The 19,604-nt window shown below is 42.9% G+C and overlaps 7 protein-coding genes across 7 annotated transcripts; 5 read left to right on the top strand and 2 right to left on the bottom strand.

Moving 5' to 3' along the window:
• Positions 1-389: 389 nt before the first annotated feature.
• EAE97_007830 (uncharacterized protein) lies at positions 390-1,492 on the top strand (the record flags this gene model as incomplete). The annotated part of the gene is made up of 4 exons (XM_038878344.1): positions 390-542; positions 603-791; positions 858-1,124; positions 1,178-1,492. 4 exons carry the CDS (start codon positions 390-392, stop codon positions 1,199-1,201), a joined length of 633 nt encoding a protein of 210 aa, XP_038730594.1. The 3' UTR covers positions 1,202-1,492.
• Positions 1,493-1,753: 261 nt separating this feature from the next.
• Positions 1,754-3,598, top strand: EAE97_007831 (uncharacterized protein; the record flags this gene model as incomplete). The annotated part of the gene is made up of 3 exons (XM_038878345.1): positions 1,754-1,891; positions 1,952-3,376; positions 3,434-3,598. The coding sequence occupies 3 exons, from the start codon at positions 1,754-1,756 to the stop codon at positions 3,596-3,598; spliced, it is 1,728 nt and encodes a 575-aa protein (XP_038730595.1).
• Positions 3,599-6,208: 2,610 nt separating this feature from the next.
• Positions 6,209-7,567, top strand: EAE97_007832 (uncharacterized protein; the record flags this gene model as incomplete). Its single annotated transcript, XM_038878346.1, has 3 exons — positions 6,209-6,440; positions 6,642-7,418; positions 7,470-7,567. The coding sequence occupies 3 exons, from the start codon at positions 6,209-6,211 to the stop codon at positions 7,565-7,567; spliced, it is 1,107 nt and encodes a 368-aa protein (XP_038730596.1).
• A 638-nt stretch (positions 7,568-8,205) lies between these two features.
• On the top strand, positions 8,206-8,893 carry EAE97_007833 (uncharacterized protein; the record flags this gene model as incomplete). The annotated part of the gene is made up of 3 exons (XM_038878347.1): positions 8,206-8,283; positions 8,391-8,486; positions 8,549-8,893. 3 exons carry the CDS (start codon positions 8,206-8,208, stop codon positions 8,891-8,893), a joined length of 519 nt encoding a protein of 172 aa, XP_038730597.1.
• Positions 8,894-9,338: 445 nt separating this feature from the next.
• On the bottom strand, positions 9,339-11,822 carry EAE97_007834 (uncharacterized protein; the record flags this gene model as incomplete). The annotated part of the gene is made up of 13 exons (XM_038878348.1): positions 9,339-9,373; positions 9,511-9,944; positions 9,996-10,052; positions 10,121-10,183; positions 10,234-10,499; positions 10,553-10,623; positions 10,671-10,761; positions 10,812-10,912; positions 11,001-11,032; positions 11,144-11,174; positions 11,237-11,282; positions 11,338-11,481; positions 11,544-11,822. 13 exons carry the CDS (start codon positions 11,820-11,822, stop codon positions 9,339-9,341), a joined length of 1,650 nt encoding a protein of 549 aa, XP_038730598.1.
• Positions 11,823-12,731: 909 nt separating this feature from the next.
• On the bottom strand, positions 12,732-14,387 carry EAE97_007835 (uncharacterized protein; the record flags this gene model as incomplete). The annotated part of the gene is made up of 6 exons (XM_038878349.1): positions 12,732-12,803; positions 12,867-13,277; positions 13,332-13,714; positions 13,765-13,948; positions 14,062-14,217; positions 14,271-14,387. The coding sequence occupies 6 exons, from the start codon at positions 14,385-14,387 to the stop codon at positions 12,732-12,734; spliced, it is 1,323 nt and encodes a 440-aa protein (XP_038730599.1).
• Positions 14,388-15,978: 1,591 nt separating this feature from the next.
• On the top strand, positions 15,979-18,490 carry EAE97_007836 (uncharacterized protein; the record flags this gene model as incomplete). Its single annotated transcript, XM_038878350.1, has 7 exons — positions 15,979-16,068; positions 16,121-16,539; positions 16,733-17,271; positions 17,405-17,466; positions 17,599-17,916; positions 17,990-18,261; positions 18,313-18,490. The coding sequence occupies 7 exons, from the start codon at positions 15,979-15,981 to the stop codon at positions 18,488-18,490; spliced, it is 1,878 nt and encodes a 625-aa protein (XP_038730600.1).
• Between the last annotated feature and the right edge of the window lie 1,114 nt (positions 18,491-19,604).

Below are 19,604 nucleotides of genomic sequence, written 5' to 3' on the forward strand. Positions count from 1 at the left end.
TAAACAACATAATAGGTCACCAGAAAACTTCATTCCTAGCGATAAATGATCGAGGACGATGGGAAGACCAATGGTAGCTATGATGCAGATATCCTTCTAGTATGATGTTAGCCACTTTGTAACCTAAATAACAAGCGCGAAATTGTTTACTACGATGCCTCGCTCGAAATAGTCTTATAATTATAAAATAGTGAGCGGTAGTGATTGATATTGATAGTAGAGTAAAGAATTACACAGGCCACCTGTGACCCCTGGTTTGGAGGAAAGGAGGAGTTACTCGCTAGATTCACTGCGCCCGAGGATTATCCGACTGACAGATAGCCAACATATCTCCAAAAGCGCGTCAATGTCAAGGGTTTATTACTTTTACAACTACACAATAATAAATCATGAAGCCGTCTTTGATCTGGTGTGGCCTTCTGGCATGCATTTCTCCTCTTGTGTCTGCTACTGCCCTCACATACAAGCTTAGCGCCAATGAGAAAGCATGCTTTTACTCCAATGTCGACAAACAAGGTGCCAAAATAGCCTTTTACTTCGCTGTACGATGCGCCTGGCCTCTGATATCTACATGAACATCTCTGACATTTTATATTATATAGGTTCAAGCTGGAGGATCTTTTGATGTAGACTATGAGGTTGTAGGTCCAAACGAAAGAGTTATCATGAAGGAAGAGAAAGAGCGACAAGGTGACTTCGTCTTCACTGCCACAGAGGTCGGAGAATACAGATTTTGCTTCAACAATCAAATGAGTACTTTCGCCGAAAAGTTTGTCGACTTCGAAATCGCTGTACGTCTACACTCCGCGAATTGCGTATTCCAGAAACTATCACTGACATGTCTATTACTACTATAGGTTGAAAACGAGCCTCGAGCTTCGATACCCTCGAAACAAGGCACAACTCCCGAACAAACGTCCGCATTGGAAGAATCTATCTTCAAGCTCTCAGGCCAGCTCTCTACCATTACAAGAAACCAAAAATACTTCCGCACAAGAGAAAACCGCAACTTTAGCACAGTGAGAAGTACTGAGAGGCGGATTTTCAACTTTAGTGTTATTGAAAGCTTGATGATGATGTGCATGGCTGCGCTACAAGTCTTTATTGTTCGATTCTTCTTCCAGGTACGCATCCCTAACTTCAATATACATAGAGAGATTCTAACGATGGGGATTAGGGTGCCAGAAAGGGTTATGTTTGAACGAATTGGGACCGGGATGGCTTTGAAGATGATTGAAATGATTCTGGGTCCGAAGAGGGGTTCTGTGTACTCTATAAACACTTAACACAATTGACGCCCAATATGATTAAAGTCAAGTTAATTGATTGTATTACTCCATCCATATGTCTATTGGAAGTATCGTATGTGTGAATTAATTCATGGTCTCCAAAGCGTTATCTAAACACACAAGACTTTTGAACATTTCGACAGTACTAAATAGGTAAACTATCGTACTAATTTAGCTAGATATACAAGTCAATCATGTATCATTTATCTTTTTGCAATTCATCAGCTACTTATTAGGCAATATATATATATTGGATTTTGTAAGCTCTGCTCTATTTCACATACATGTATAAACTAGTGTCAATTAGGTTAGCGTGACGTAGCATGGATGAGAATCGCGACAATTTGACATTTATCGATTCACGATAGGCACAAGCTTGTAAAACCAATTCAATCTCGTGTTTTTGTATCTTCCAAACCACTTCAACACGATCAAGTCCTGCCCGTCTACATATTATCGCATCAATGGCAGCTTCTTTATCACGGGCATTGCCAAAACCAAAATATACAGGTGAAGAAGAGGATATTCCACAACATGCGCAACAGAGAGGCCCTCGAATCCTAGGCGCAGGCGCTTTGGACGATACCCAAATTGTGTTAAAGGTTGGTCTTTCAAATCTTGAGCAATTAGAGGTTTCTTCTAACAATACATCACGTTCACAGAAAACCGGACCTCCACCATATGGTAATCGAACAGGATGGCGGCCACGAGGACAAGAAGACTTTGGAGATGGAGGTGCTTTCCCAGAAATTCCAGTCGCACAGTATCCTTTAGAAATGGGACGCAAATCTACTTCATCGAATAATGCGCTGGCTCTTCAAGTCGACGGCGAGGGAAAAGTCAAGTACGATGCCATAGCACGGCAAGGCCATAATGATAAACGAATAGTACACGCCTCTTTCAAGGACCTCATACCTCTACGACAACGAGCTGATGCCGGCGATATTAATTTAGATAGACCAAGTGAAGAAGAGGTTGCGGCTTCTACCGAGCGAACGAAGAATGCCTTGGCAACTCTGGTCAGCGGTGCTGTAGCTGCACAAAAACCTAAGAACGTAAATGTCGGAGCAAGAAAGGACCCTACTTATGTTAGATATACCCCGGCGAATCAGATGGGGGATAATTCGAGAAAAAATGATCGAATCATGAAGATTGTGGAAAGGCAGCAGGACCCTATGGAGCCTCCCAAATTCAAGCATAAGAAGATTCCCCGTGGTCCCCCAAGCCCTCCGGCTCCGGTCATGCATTCACCTCCACGAAAATTGACTGCAGAGGATCAAGAAGCTTGGAAAATTCCACCTCCTGTGTCGAACTGGAAGAATCCTAAGGGTTACACGGTTCCACTTGACAAAAGATTGGCTGCAGATGGACGAGGATTACAGGACGTCACTATTAATGATAAATTTGCACAGTTTGCAGAAGCCCTCTTCACGGCAGATAGGCACGCACGAGAAGAAGTCAAGCAGAGAGCATTAATGCAACAAAGGCTAGCAGAGAAAGAGAAGGCACAAAAGGAAGATCATCTTCGTATGTTAGCACAGAAGGCACGAGAAGAGAGGGCTGGAGCCGGCGCTGGCTCCCGAAGGCGAGACTCGAGATCGTCAAGATCTCGTTCTGGAAGCTATAGCGAATCTGAGTCTGATCGATCCAACAGCGACGATGAAGAATTCAGAGAGCGAGAAAAGATGCGCCAAGAGAAACGAAGAGATGAAGAACGAAAATTACGACAGTCGCGCATGGGCACAGAGAGGAGGATTCAAATGATGGCGCGAGAGCAGAATCGAGATATATCAGAAAAGGTCGCTTTAGGCTTGGCAAAACCTACACAATCAACCGAAACTATGTTTGATTCCAGATTATTCAACCGGACAAGTGGGTTTGACAGTGGATTCAACGAGGATCAAGCCTATGATAAACCTCTTTTTGCGGCCCAAGATGCTATTAGCAGCATTTATCGACCACGGCAAAATATGGATGACGATGATGATGAAGCAGCAGCTGAAGGTGAAATGGCGAAGATTCAGAAAAGTAATAGGTTTGCGGATGCCCTTGGAAAGGGAACCTTTCAAGGTGCAGCAGATGTTGAGGTAAGAAATTTCCCCTTGGTCACGAGTGGGGATGAAGCTAATTTGAGGGGTGAACAGGCGAGGGAGGGACCGGTGCAGTTTGAAAAGGATGCTGGCGATGTTTTCAATGTCGATGATTTTCTGAGCAAGGTCGGTGAAAGTTCTAATAAAAGAGAGTATGGGTTACAGGAAGGCGAGGGAAGGTCCAACAAACGGGCGAGAGTGGATGAGGACGATGATTAAATGGATGGACAATCATGGGAATGCATGAACAGCGTTGTATTTATAGATAATCTCTAGGATTGGGGCAATCCGTGTATAAAGCATGGCCTAGGCATTCGTACATTGATAAATGAGCGTCCGTTTTTAATTGACTCTAGATTGTCTTTTTGTGTTTTATTTTGCACCTTTTGTTAAAGACTTGATGAATCTACTTTCTCAATAATAAGATTTCCAAGCACATTGGTCTGTCATACTACAGCATGTAAAATCTTTTGAAGTATTATCCAACTTCAAGTAGTCAATAATCACAAATATGTTGGCCCAGCTTCAAGCGGACGATATTCGTATATGACCAATTCTTGCTCATATACCCCAAATCTCTCAACTACATCCAAGCTTCCACCTACACATGGATGGGATGAAGGGCTTTTATTATTATACAGAATCCGAAATACTTGCATTGAAGCTTTGTTGTACCCATACGCTTTCCTCTATTGTACTGTACAGACTTACGTATCTCTAATTTACATTTCACTGTAGACTCAATTACTGGGTGACATTATACGTGTGTTATATACATCATTATAACGCTTTTTCTGCCCTCGAAAAATAGTGGATAACTAGTCGTTGGCTTCGGAATGTCACTAGTGAGAGGATTGAGCTCTTGATTACGCGGCTTTCAACGACGACAATTTTTGAAAGGTACGACGACTTCCTTTTTTGGCTTTTGATGCATGCTTTTTTTTTTATCGTGTAAATTGTGGGAGTTTGGGGTTGGAAAGAGCAAGGAGGTTGGGAAGAGCAAGGAGGTTGGGAAGGTAGAGATTGAAGCTTTATTCTTGGTGGGTCTACTGGTGAGTGCTTCTGAGCAAGCGTGAAGAAGGTTTGTGGTGATGGATACATTTCAAGAGAAGATCTGCCGGTGTGAAGTCAATGATATATGGCAGCCGGTAGTTCGATAGCAAGCAGGGTATCTCTCTTGGGTCTTGAAGTGGTACGTACGTACATACATACATACATATATATATATATACATACATATATATACACATACATACACACATACATACATACATACATACATACATACATACATACATACATACATACATACATACATACATACATACATACATACATACATACATACACACATACATACATACATACATACATACATACATACACACATACATACATACATACATACATACATACATACATACATACATACATACATACATACATACATACATACAAGCACTTCTCAACCAGCTGGTTCAATTAATAGTAATTCTTCCTTCTCTCCTTCTTTGCCCTGCCCCAGCTGCCCTGCTCCTGCTCATTTTGTCGGACTCGTACCTGCCCAGACTTTTCACAATTCACTAAAAATAGGGTCTGGAGCTAGAGCTAGAACCACCAAAACTGGACCTACTCCATACAACTGAAGAAGAAGAAAACATGATTAGATCTTTGCTTATCTGAATTATGAAGGAAGACAAAGTATTCGTATTATATCTCCGACTTTAAACTCAATTGAAGTCTGAGTTGGCATTTCGTCTTTTAATTGAAACGATATCCAATATTTATCCTGACCTATGTTCTCTATCAACCTTTATATTGGCCGAACGAACTTGATGATCTTCGTCTTCCAACATGGCAACATCATGATTCTTGATTGAAGTTCATGAACCCCCCACAGTAATCGGGTAGTATGAACAGATAATTCGTGATTGGAGGGGAGAGCCCTGTACTGAGTGAGTCCTGACGAGGGAAGGAGTGGATTGTCAGGCATTGGGAAGTACCGACTTGTTTGTTGGCGGCACATGTTAGAAAGGTTTGATATTCTGGGACGGTCGAGACAATAACAGTTTTGGCACTGAAGATCAATAACTCTCATACTGAGTTGTGTAGCTGTGATCGATCTTGATCTTACAATACAGTACATCCGCTAATTCGACTTGATTCAAAAGCTAAGTGATATGCTTCTTTCATAGCTTCTTTCCTCTTCGGATCTAATCAACTTAACGTTTCTTACTCCCATCAGATTACTCCTTCTCTAAGCTTTCTACCCGTAGCTACTTTACAATCTCAAGTTTGTATGTCCGTTCGTTCGTTCGCTTTGTCCACGTCAACCCATGCTTTACTACACGAGGCTTGTCAGCCTGCATATCCATCAAACCTTCTTTTCCCAACCATCCTCGACATCGTATCCCTTCTAGGTACCTGATTGCGACCAAAACACCCTGCCAGGTTGGTACAAGTTACAGGTCCTAAAGTGGAGAGACCGAATTTTCTCACCGGCTCAGCCTACAACGAGTATCTTTCACATCTCTAATCTCCATAATTATCCGGCCTTTTGGGAGTTGGTTAGATAAGACAAAGTAGGCTCTTCAGGCAAGGTATATATACAAGTGTGTCGCCCATCCTGAACTTATTGCGGCCTTTGGATTTTTGCATTATTCAAAATCACTCGAGTTAGTCAAGCTTATACGAAATAAAAGTAGTTTTTTATTTTCTTCTCTTGGAAACAAAACATTAGGACCGGACATCGAAGGATCACTTTGGGAATAAAAGGAAGATAAACGATCGTTGGATAGAAGGTCAATATCAGTAGCTACGGTTGGAAAGATGAGAAATACGAATATCCCGTCGGGCTCACCACCCAAATATGAGGTTGATGACCCAAGTTCCTTGGCACCAAGATGGTGGGATATGAGAGCGTGGAGTAAGAAGAAGTGGGCAATTTTTGGTGCGGGAATCATTGTATTGATAATTGTCATCGTGGTGGCTGCTGTGGAAGGTTCAAAAAAGAATGCTTATCCAGATTACTCACAATTGAACTATACACTGAAGGATACTTGTAAGTTGTCTTCTTTTGTGTGATGTTCCACACCCAGCAACTTCGAATATACCAACACTTCTGATATTCGAGAAGCAAGGCTTCCCTGTCGCAACCAAGTGGAGTTAGCAGTGATTATTCTACACCTATCCCTATGATTGTGTGACTAGAGATTGAACGAGATGGCCCTGGCATAGTGCATCTTGCTAACATCTACCGAAGACTCAGGGACTGACTTTTTCGATAACTTCGATTACTTCAATATCTACGATCCATCAGCCGGTTTCGTTCATTATGTTGATTCCGAAGTTGCGGCTCAATACAATTTGACATATGCTTCATCAAGTTCTGCAGTTATCAGAGTCGACACATCTGTTACAGCCGACAGTAACCCAAATGCATTTACTGGCCGCTTCTCAGTTCGAATTGAGTCCAAGACGCAATACAATGACGGTCTATTCATCTTCGATATTGTCCACACACCAATTGGTTGTGCTACATGGCCTGCACTGTGGCTAAGTGATTCAAACAATTGGCCAACAAATGGAGAGATCGATATCATGGAGGCGGTCAACGTTGTGAGCTCTACAAAGAATCAGATGACCCTCCATACTACTTCAGGCTGCTCCATGGATGTCAAACGTAAAGAAACTGGAAAATCCATTCAGTCTTCATGCTTGAATAGCACGAATTCAAATGCTGGTTGCGGTGTGCATGACTCTGCAGGAACCTTCGGTGCGGATTTCAACTCCAATGGAGGTGGTGTTATGGCGATGGAACTACGTAGCGCGGGTATTCGAATGTGGCAATTTGGACGGGATGCTATACCGACTGATATTTCATCAGGTAGCCCAGATCCATCGACTTGGTCGGAAGCTACTGCCGACTTCCCTAGCACAGATTGCGACATTGGCAATCACTTCAAGAACCAAAGTATCATTGTCAACATTGATTTGTGCGGAAATTGGGCAGGTACCCAAAGTGTATATGATGTTGATTGTACGCTCTTCTCTGACCTTTTTTGATATCTCCATGCTGATCATACAATAGGTCCCGGTACTTGCACTGACTACGTCGCTAACAACGCAACCGCATTCACAGATGCTTACTGGCAATTCAATAACTTCACTGTATATCAAGCTTCGTAATCTTCGAATTCCAATCTTGGATAGAAAGGAAAGCGTGATATTCACGAGAACGGATGTGATACAACTGCTTTGAGAGCATATTGGTATTGGAAAAGTTGTTTGACGGGAAATCGCAATTGGGATAGGAATAGACGGGATTATACCAGGAAATTGGCGTTTACAGGAGCGTTGCACGCTATCAGCGATGATTTTGTCCTCATGTTGAGGTTAAGATTGGATTTTATATGCACGCTCAAACCCCGTTTAGATAGATAGCTTATGCAAAGCAGTAATGAAGTAAAGGATTACACTTAATGTGAAATCCTTAAGTACCTAGAGTCGTCCCTGTGTCAAAAGAGCCTAGCAAATTATACCGACAATGAAAAGCTAGCTTAGCCTATGGTCCTAAATATATCCCAAAAGTAACTAGACTGATGCAATAAATATCTCTTCTATACATCCCCCTTTTCGCGAGACGAACTCATATAACCTACTTGGCAAGACTCGGGTACTTGTGCAAAACGCGAGGCTTCAGACTGTGCAAGGCCAAACGCCAGCCTCGCCAAAAAAAATTCTCGGTGGATTACACCTCAAGGAAACCCATCTTTGTATTCTGCCTTTTCCCTTGACGAAGATTATCGCAACTACTATTGTTCAACATGAATGGGCCAGCATTCAATCCTCCAGGAGGGGGCCAGCAGGGTGTTGACCCTTCGACTGCTGCTGCTGTTAAAAATGTATGTTTGCTCTCCGGTTACAATCAGTATTGCTGCATGGAACAAGCAGAGCCTTGCCGTGGGAAATTGTCAAAGTGAATTGAATGAATACTGATAATGTCCGATAGATGCAGATGATAATGGAGTCCTGTCCGGGTAAGACTGTCGTCTCGGGTGTAATGGGATTCGCCCTCGGTGGTGCCTTTGGTCTCTTCATGGCATCTGTATGTTTTGCCCCGCCTTATCTACCTTTCTTCCTACGTCAATGACTAACCTTCCCACACAGATGCAATACGACACTCCTATTCACACATCCTCCACAGCTGCAGAAATCACATCTCTTCCCTTGCGCGAACAACTCAAACGAGGTCTCAAAGACATGGGGAATCGCTCCTATTCTTCGGCAAAGAATTTCGGCAAAGTAGGCGCTATCTTTGCAGGCACAGAGTGTTGTGTTGAAGGCTTCAGAGCAAAGAATGATCTGAAGAATGGGGTTATTGCAGGATGTATCACCGGAGGAGTGCTGGCGGCGCCGGCAGGACCACAGGCTGCCGCAGTCGGGTGTGCGGGGTTCGCGGCTTTTAGTTTGGCGATTGATAGTTATATGAGAAGACCGAGTGATGGGGATTAAGGAGATTTTTGGAGGCTGGAAGTCGCGGATTGGAACTTAGATGGAGCGCTTTAGATATGTATAATATGCTGTGAACAGCTTACGCATGGGATTGGAGTTATGGGCAAGCTTGGATGGGATTAAAGTGGTTATGTTGATATGTCTGTATAGTTATGACCTTGGGATCAATGACTAATTTCACTCCTCACGAGCGTTGGCTTTGGTGGTTCAGTGTTGCGTGATGGTTTGAGTCTGTTGTCATATACGTCTACGAACATTCGGCTGACTTGTTGTATTTAGTAGAGAGCAAATGCAGGAACATTTGGCACAAGCACATATTCAGGAACGAGCTTGGATGTCTTTATGAGATCTACTTTTCTATTCCGGAGATCCTATGTTTCCTTAGCGGATGTGCAATAAGCTTTCTCCATATTGATGAGACAAGTATCTATAGAGCGCCAGACTCTCAGCCATAATCGGTCAAGCTGTCTGGGAACCTATCTAAAATAAATTAAGTATCTATAGAACACCGAGTTTTCAACTATAATCAAGCAAATAATGACGACTTTCGAGCAAACATTCTCCACCATGGTAGTAGAGTGAACGCGTTCACACAAGCTACTTGGTGGTGAACTTACCCTTCATTCTAATCCTCTTACCATACATATAAAACAAGAACGGAATGGGTATAAGCACAGTTGCTACAAAGCCCAGCACACTACTTCCCCATTCGATACCCAACCCCTGAAACATAGGAGTAACAAACAGGGGAAACAAGGCAGCAAAGATGGCTCGTACAAATGTTTGGGCCGCAACCGCACTTGCTGCACATGAGGTGAAAGTATCGATGAGATAGTTAAGAGCAGATTGGAAAATGGTAAAGAAGCCAAACCCCATGAACGCGAGGCCGATGCATGGAGCTACCCAATGGATACTTGGGGCGGATGTCCAGCCGAAGATGAAGAGGCCTGCTGCGAAGAGTATACTGCCGATCATCATGGGAGGGAGGCGAGCTTCGGGGACGGGTTGGTTCTCATTTGCTTCAAACTTGCCGGTATAGAACTTGTTATTGCTGGGGTTCGTTGGTTAGTAGATATGCTTTGAAAATGAATCAACAACTTACAGAATGTTTGCAGTGCCACCGAAGATTGTACCTAGGAGAAGTGCAAGAAATGGAAGCCTATTGTAAGGAAAGAGATTAGAACATCATCTACGGTATGATTATCGTAAAGTCGGAGGCAGACTTACTCTGAAGTTACAGGTCCATAGCCTCTAGCCAATGCAAATTGTACAGGAATCGCAGCCAGGCACCTAGCAATCGATCAGCGCATACGCACAAACAATTCTCGGTTCTGACTTACAAATAGAGAATGCCATAAACAAACGAAGCATACAAAACCATGAGAAAACAAATCGGGGTCCCCAGTAAACGAAAGGGTCGCATCAAGAACTTGTTTACCATCTCTCTAAAGCTGAAACTACGCTCTTCATGTTTGGCATGTAAAGCCCAGTTTCCGGTATCGTGACGGAGACGACGTGCCTTGGCGACCAGGAGCGCGTCTGGATAAGTTTCGTTAAGGACAAGAGCGCCAAGAAGTAAGACTGCCATTTGCATGATTCCGGTTATCTTTGATGAAGTTAGATACAAGGAGTACATAGCTTGGGAGGCGAAGGACTTACATATTCTGTCCATCTCCATCCTAGGTAGCTTGATGTAATGGCTCCTCCCACGATAGGACCCATGGTTGGACCTTCATTTGGTGAGAATTGGAAATATGAAAAGGACGCATGTACTCACCACCAACAACAGCAAATGCATATCCAACTATAGCCGTTCCTCGCGATTGGGGTGCCCAGATATCAGACAGAACGCCACCAGTATTTGTCACCTAATTACGATGTCAGAGGAGTTGGTTGAGTTCGAGTTGAGGTTTCTCACAGGAGCAGCTCCAAAGATACCAGCAAAGAATCGTGTCAAGAGCAGCGTCTGGATGTCTTTTGCTGTGGCGGAACCGAATGAGAAGCATGCTGAGACGAAAACTATTTGAGACATTAGCTGTGGTTCTGCATGTTGAAGGGACAAGAGTGCAGTTTAAACTTTAACTACTTGCGGAATAGAGTTACGTACCTGGGGTTAAGACTGCAGCCTTTCTGCCATAACTGATCGGCTGTTAGTAATGGTAGTGAACAATTGGATGAATTGAGCTGGTTGAGACTGTAGCAATGCAGTACAGCACACAAGACTCCGAAGTTAACTTTTCGATAACTCACATTTCAGAAAGAGGAGCCCATAGCAGAGGACCTGCATCACAAAGAACAGTTAGTTTAATTCTTCACTTCATGCTAGTGAAGAGAATATCTCACCAAATCCAAATCCCAGCAGTAAGAAACTTACACCCAATAGACTGACCTACTCTTTGTTAATGGCATTCGCTTTAGCTATCCTAGCTCCAGGGGAAACAAACCTCAGGTGCAACATTAAATTCAGCTGCAACTTCGTCAATAGCAGGACTGTATACAGAACTTGCCCAGGTTGAAGTCATTGTGAACAAGCCATAGACAAACGTAGTGATAAGCTTCTTTCTGAATGGCCAATTCAGAGGTTGATACTAAACAATTCTATCAGCATTGCCAAGTTTATAATTTCATGAGCATGGAATGAAGTACTTACAGGATCATCGGCACCATCAAAATCGACAACATCAGCTTCTGTGGTCTTCAAATGCGACTTTGGGTGCGTGAACTTCTGCTGAATGCCTAGGCGGGTAAGAGATTGGGAACGGGTGATGCGAGCTGGTGTGGATGGAGTGGATGGAACATCTACAGCAGGTTGTTTTTTGACTTCTTGTCTCTCAAGATCCAGATCAAGTACAACTACATTTTCGAACCAATGAGTCTCTGAGCCAGAGCTTGAGGTGGAATTGGAATTGGAATTGGAAGTTTGCGTCATCTCATCTGCGTTGCGAAGCAAAGAATTGAAATGAAGAATTAAAGGAAATCTTAATTCATGAAGGTGTAAAACAATCTTGTATAATACATGGGAGGAGAAATCAAGGTGAGTACGAAATTATTTTCTTTATAAAGTGAAGCAAAGTTGAGCACCCGGGCAGCTACAGAGGTGGCAACTATGATAAGGTAAATGATGTTGTGATCACTCACCCCTTCACCCCTTCACCCCTTCGATAACTTGACTTCGAAGGTGAAGAAAAGTTTCAGACAATTTTGCATCAATAAGGCTTTACCATTTTGCCCGTTATCGGATAGAGTCCGAAACTGTGGAAGGGCTTTACATCATCGGATGAATATTTGGGAACTATCAGACGAGACCAAAAGGGCGATGTCGGCAACCAGTCAGTTGTACTTCAATTTAATCTACTATCTTGATATGACTACATTTGTGTCTTGTTTGGAACTTTCATGTCATCTGCAGTCCAACGTCATATGTCGTGTGGAATAGTAAATGATACATAAGATGCATGCAGTTCACACAAAATCCTCAATCTTTGATGGTTCTAAAATGGTAAATCACTCACAACAAGCCTTTACTTTACATGTGCAAGATACTGTGGATAGTACTTACATGTGGGACTAGAGAAAAGAGCTGTTTGCAATAGGATGGCCTTCATTGATTGTACTAGGGGTCAAATTCTAAGTGTGAAGCACAGCATTTAACATGCATAACATGGAGATCAAATGATCACAACAACCTTGGAACGATATCACAACACAACACTAGGATTGAACATTTGTTCAAGCAATTTCAGATCTCTCCAGGAAAAATTGCTTCATTAATGACTACTGCATTGAAAGCCCAATAACCATAGTATAATAAAGAAAAAGTGTGGCACAAATTCATCACCTACAAATGTACCTGTCTTGGTCTGTCCTCATAGTCCTTCCAGGCTTCATCAAAACCAACACTTCTAGCCCACTATATGAAAGGTTAGCACGTAAATACATTTTTATGGAATGGATGACTTCGTGGGGTACGCACAGTATCTCCAGTGTCTTCAACACTGTCAGCTACCATGTTGCCTATCTTTAGCCACATGAAACTTTTAATCTTTGCCCAATCTTGGTCTTCATAATCCTGGCAGACTACCTCAGCATGAGCGACTGCTCTTCCAAGCTTCACGGCGTGGCCGTCGTCTTCGAACTCGAACAGCCTTTGAAATAGTCCATTCCATTCCGCATCTCCAGCTTCAAGGAGCTTCGGGACATATCCCGAAATCTCTTCAAGGAGTAGCTCAGGGGAACGGCGGGATGCATACATAGTGATATCAAAGCGTCCCTTCCACTCTAAAAGCCTTACTTTCTGAGCTTCGGACAAAAAGTCTTGCTTGTTGAAAGAAGTGAAAAAAATTGAGCTGTTAACACAATGCATAAAGTAAAAGTCAAATTTCACCTAATGGGATGAATGTCAGCTAAAGGTACATCTGAGAAGTGTAGTATGGCTAACTTGTTTTGGCGGGCGTTGAGCAGCAGCAGCGAAATAAATGGCGGAGCTGATCATTTGAGCTGTCTTGGCTTCAAGTTCACCTTTTCCCACAGTCCACTGAGATGCATAGTGTATCATTTCATCTAGTGCTCTGGCGACGATGCCATCTCGAATCTTATTGCCATCATCCCACTCAGCAGCGGTGGAAAGCTTCTTGTCGTCTCTAATCTCATCAAGAAGTTGTGGAATCGTCTTATTCCCAGGTTGAGCTTTCTTTTCGACGTCCAACAAAAACTTAGTAATCCACAGATCGTGGACGGAAGCTTGTGCTAGCGCTTCGGCAATGATCGCTGGTTGGTTGAACTCAATACCAAAACCTAGATGAATAAGAGGATGAAGAAACCCTGGTGAGTGTTAGCAACTTCTTAGTACACGCGACTACAATGCTGTGTACCTGCAAACATCCTGCCGAGCATGTCGTCTGCCTTCGAATCGCCTGCAAAGACACTTTCTTTCAATACATCCTTCCATCCTTTGGATCCAATTTCTTTCTGCCAGAATACCAGAAAGTCATGATAGTACTTTTGTTTGCCAAGACTATTGTAGAAATTGTCTGGTATGGACATATCGACCGGGGCCTAGAGTCTTCAGAAATTGTCCTATGGAATGTTGGGAACTGAGATGATAAAAACCATGATTTGTGGTAAGTCTGGTTTTGAAAACCAGTAGACTTTGCAGAATGCGAACTTACTTGATTCTTAGAAAGAACAACAGGGCGTTGATATGATGCATTCAGTTTATACTGCCGCTCAATGACGGAGGCCGGAGCACCAAGGCCATATAGAGTCAACAAGTGATGGACGATATGGTTGTGAAATCCTGCATTATTGAAGAAAATGTGATGGTTCTATAATAAGCAATTGTTAGTATGTATTCTCAAAACAAAACGGTGCGTCTTACATCGTGGTTCTCTTGTAGTAGCTGCGAGGTTTTTTGGGCAGTTTCCGAATCTTGAGACCCGAACTTAAACACGCCAGTATCTTCAGGAGTCAGGTGAATGGTGTTTGAAGTAGCCATGCTGAGAGGATTATTTGTGTACGTTGATTGAAATCGAATAGTGTGTAGTCTCAATGCAAATAGTCTGCGATCAAACGGTGGTATAAATAGTAAATTAACAGATACTTGAGACTTCGCTCCACCCTTTGTGATTTGGGAGAACGAGAGTCGAGGCCTGAGCCTGGTAAACATCTAAGAATGATTGGCGTATGGTGACAAACTCTCACATGGGCTTACTGTTGGACCATGACACTCCCCGTAAGCTGATAGGCCTCGACCGGTTTCGACTAAATACTCCAACCTGGCCTCTCGCTTCCCCGCATTACCGCGCAATAGAGTGAGTAATAAAATGACGAAAAGATTATCAAGCAATGCTAACACGATTAAAAATCAACTCGGAGTCTCGATGTGTTGATGTGTTGATGGGTTTGTACTCAACCCGCTCCTGTAGGCTTCCGCTGATGCTTTCGAGAGACGGATTTGTGGATTTTCTTGTGGATTTGGTAGCTGCTTAGCTAACCCACAATACGACGATACGTACTTCCAAAGTGTGCGAGGGTGAGAGTGAGAGGCGGAAATAACAGTAGCCTTGGATGAGAAACGGCAATCAAGAGAGTATAGGCGGGTGTTATTGTGAGAATGGTAGAGTGCGAGTAGATGTGTGTGTCTAGGACTTCAGAGAAGCAATTGTGCTAATTATAAGGCGATGTTCACAGTCAACCTTGTATATCTACCTAGTATTATTTACTTTTTGCTTCCATGAGAGTTTATCAAAGGCACTTCTACCGGTTGAAGAGTATATGTGTTGGAATTAGAGTTAGCTAGTAAGCAAGGTTATCATTTCAAGGTTGACCTCACGGGCAGCTCCAAGTCCAGCTACCTCGAGACTAGCCACCCGTTTGAGCCACCTGCTTGAGCCACCTACCTCGCAACTGTGAATCAGTGCCGCTAATTGGTTTGTTTTCTATCTCGATGACGTAAGTGTCGAAAACAAGGTATGCACCACCCAGCTTACATAATGCCATCATCCCACAACACCAAGCTTGAGGCAAACCGAATTGCTGATTGTCTTCGTATCAATACCCAACCGACGTAGGTACCTAGTAATCAGATCCCTCAACTATTTACCTATCCATAAGTTATTGATGCTATACCAGGTACCTTTACATCTTCATTATCATCCCAACAATCATCCATATATTGATTCAATCAAGAGTTCGATGATATTCATCTGACTACCAAGATAGTTACACTCAATACCCGCCTAGGTAACGTTGACGACCTGTCTACCCACTCGCAATTCTGAAAAGAGGAGATATTTCGATATCTGCATTGCTATCTTTTCATTCCTACCCACCTGCCTGCCTATCTAGGTGCTCATCTTGCTGATTCTATAGTCAAGCTGCTACTTCTTATATCATTTCTTGTCTCTTTACTTATCCCTTTCTAGGCTTTCATAGAGCATGTTTTGATACCAAATTTATCGCACCATCTTATCTATTCTGTCTTGCCTTGTAGCTGGACTACTTTCTTGTCATCTCTCTCATCCATATTTTACTTGTATTCTTGGTCTGAATTATTATTGAAATTGCTCCAAGTCTATTTTACTATCATGTCAACGGCTCAACAGAAGGTGGCTACTTGGAGCTCAGTTGCTTTGCGGATTGTGACTTATGTCTTTCTCAGAATCATCCCTGGTCATGTAAGTACATATTTTCGAATTCAAAATTTCAACCACTCACACTTGTTCCCAGCCATGGCCGCCTCTCATATACACCCTTTTTGCACTATATGTGCCCTCCTTCGTTTATAGTCACGTAACACAGATACCATATACTGTGGTAGAAGATGATATCAATATCACTGTTCTAGAGACTGAGCTCAAAGACCAGCCTTTTGTACCTGCGGCAGATTCTCAAAATTTATCGGACTCGGACAGACCAAAGCACGTGGAGGAAGAAGTTGAAATAGACGAGACATTGGTAATGGAGAAAAAGTCACCTAGACCATTCCACACACTTTTGACAGGCGCGCCTGATCCAGTATCAACATTTCTCTCGCTTTTGACCTTCTTGATCAACGTGGGCTTGGTTCTGGCCACAATAGATCTGGTGTATCATGCGAAAGTTTTGCATCCTAGCACGGAGCTTTCATTCGCACGAATGGGCTACATGTATGTGCACCACTTTGCCCCTACACGCGACTCCATTTGGTCATGGCAAACCATTAAATATGTGGCTATTATGAGGGACTCCTATTCTCATCATGCTGGACAGTCTCAAGATGCCAAGATGTCTTCATTGAAGTGCCATGACTAGATCGAGATCCGCGCGCCCCGACGAATGTCTTTACTGACTGTGTGTAAGTGCCCCTACGGAAGCAAATTTGCTCGTTCGAGAACCAGATCTCTCTAAACTTCCTATATCCATCACCTACAAACCAGCAAATCCAGCGGGTGCTTATGAAGAGCAACCACAACTCGCCGGAACGATCCATACTTTGTCAGAAGACACGGATTTCACACAAGCTTTAAAGTTCCCATTGCCAAATCGTCCTGAAAGGACCTATCAATGGATGACATCAAATAACCACACCGGATTTTTCACAACTCCTCCAAAACCTGGACATCTACCTCAATCAGGATCTTTCACGTTTTTTACATCTAGTTGCATTAAACCTCGCTTTCCGTACAATCCCTTTGACCACGCTTTGGCAATTCCTGGTTTCAAGCACATGGCAGATGTAATTAACACGATTCCCGGAGGCTCACAGTTCATGCTTTTTCTCGGTGACTTCATTTATATTGATGTTCCGAAGAGGTTCGGAGTGAGTGTGGAGGACTATCGCCGCGAGTACAGACAAGTTTACAGCTCTCCAGATTGGCCGGCCGTTGGGCAAAATCTAAGTGAGTAATATAGATCATCTTTCCATACTCAATCAGAGATAGGCTATTATTACTTATATGAAACATGTCTCCTTCCTGCATATGTTGCTCTATATATTCAAAGTCTTGAGTTGCTAACTGAAAGTTTCTTGAGGCTGGATACACGTGCTCGACGATCACGAGATTGCCAATGATTGGGATAAAAAGACTGCTGGGGTAAGTCAATTGAGAAGCTTTGGCTGTTAGGCTAGATTCTAGTCTAGATGGAAGTACTAGTTGTGGCTCGGTAGTCGGATTCTCTTTGGTTTATATATATATATATCATATGCTTACCACTAGACTTGTCAGATTTACGAAGCCGCCGCTGATCCGTGGCATCATTATCAAACGGCCGTTAATCCTCCCCGAGCTCGCCAAGCGGGGACTTATAACACTCTCAGAGACGGTGCCACTTACTTCGAGTTCACCCAAGGGCCTGCTTCATTTTTCTTGATGGATACCAGAACTTACCGAGACTCTTCTTCGGAGCTCCCTGCCAACAGCACTGGAAAGTCAATGCTTGGTGCAGAACAGCTTGCTGATCTCCTAGACTTTCTCAAGAAGCCTGAGCCAAAGGGTGTCAAATGGAAAATCATAGCATCTAGTATTCCATTCACGAAAAACTGGGTAAGCATCTATTTGACCATTCTTTAAGAGTTTTTTTCCTTGATGGGAAATTGCTGATTCCTCCATGCTATAGAGGGTGAATAGCATGGATACATGGGCTGGTTACCTTAACGAGCGCCAGGTAATTCTCGAAGCTATGTGGGATGTGGGCCTCCGTGGAGGATGTGGTGTCGTCATCATCAGTGGAGATAGACATGAATTTGCCGCAACAGCCTTTCCGCCCCCCTTGAATGGCCGTTGGCCAGTCAGTGCAACAGTGAATGAGTTCTCTACAAGTCCTCTCAGTCAATTCTATCTACCGGTCCACACTTATTGGCAAAATGATGATGATGATATACAGATCAAGTAACGCATATCGCGACATCCCTGATACATATATTTGCTAACTCTCCAAAGGTATATCCCAGGCGGCAATTCAAAGTTAGGAGCTATCACAATTGAAGATACTGCTAGCGACCAAAGTACTTTAAAATTTCGCCTCTATGTAGATGGTCGTGAGGCTTGGTCTTCCCTCCTTCTTTCGCCACCCGCTAATACCGGGAGTCGCTGGACCAAGGAAGCTTTTTGGAGGTAGATTGACAGTGACGACTAGATATGATGTAGCCAGAATAGATACTTATGGAATAGAATAAAGCATCAACGATTACTCATATGCCGGATGATAATAATCACCATGAATGTTCCAGCTTCGGATGTTTTAGAACTTCCTGTCTGATCAACACTGGCTGCTCGGGTTTGCTTTCTATGCCGCATGAACAATGAAGTTCTATTTGCCATAGATATTGGAGAATTGGTAGGATTCTCCAGATTCCAGACTGGTCAGTATTGAGGATTTGCTGATTCATCCTTTGCCATATGTTGAAGTCATCAACACAGGTAACTAATTTTGAAATTATGGCTTTTCGAGTCCCGAAAGACTTGATATCCAATTTTCGATCGAGATGGTGAACGCGTTGAAAAAAATCAGATGGCCATGCAGAAAAAAACGTGCATATGGTCAATGTGTATAAAAAATCCTTTTTCAATAAGCCTCTCGCGTTACAACCAGGCCATAGATATCTGACGAGTTAGTACAACTAATGAGTGTTAACTAGTGGATCTCGACTATCCTTATTGCTTGTAGCAAGAGTTGACCTTCTACCACATACACGGTCCAATTGTTGATTTGCTTAGCTAGAGTAATTCGTCGGGGTATACAGCAGTATTGAGTATGAGATGAGCTTCACTTGCTCCTCTTTCAGTATACTTTGCTGGATACGCGTTCAAGCAATATTTGACCCTGAAGTCATTCAGAGCTGTTTGGGCAACAATATGAATCAGAACTTCTCGAAATGATAAAATTCTTTTCTTATTCCTTGGCCATATGCTTATCCAGAATATTATTAGTATTAAAGTTGTTGAGAATATACATTCACTTTCATCTCATACATTCCTATTCACTTCATTACCAACCTTGAACGTTGATTGAATTACGGTGTCATCTATCAATTCAGCCCAAAAATTCCTTTAAATATCCCACTGTTTCTTTTCTCTCCATAGGATTCCAGTACAATCACAACTCACGAATCAGAACAATCTAGCAATATATCTCCTGGCAAGTACGATGCTTTTCCTTGTTGTCAGATCCTTTCTTCCTCAGACACGTTCCCATCTCCTCTTTAATAGCTCAACAACTATTTCTCAACTTT

Source organism: Botrytis byssoidea (genome assembly GCF_014898295.1).
Source record: "Botrytis byssoidea strain MUCL 94 chromosome Unknown BBYS_016, whole genome shotgun sequence".
Classification (NCBI taxonomy): Eukaryota; Fungi; Ascomycota; class Leotiomycetes; order Helotiales; family Sclerotiniaceae; genus Botrytis; species Botrytis byssoidea.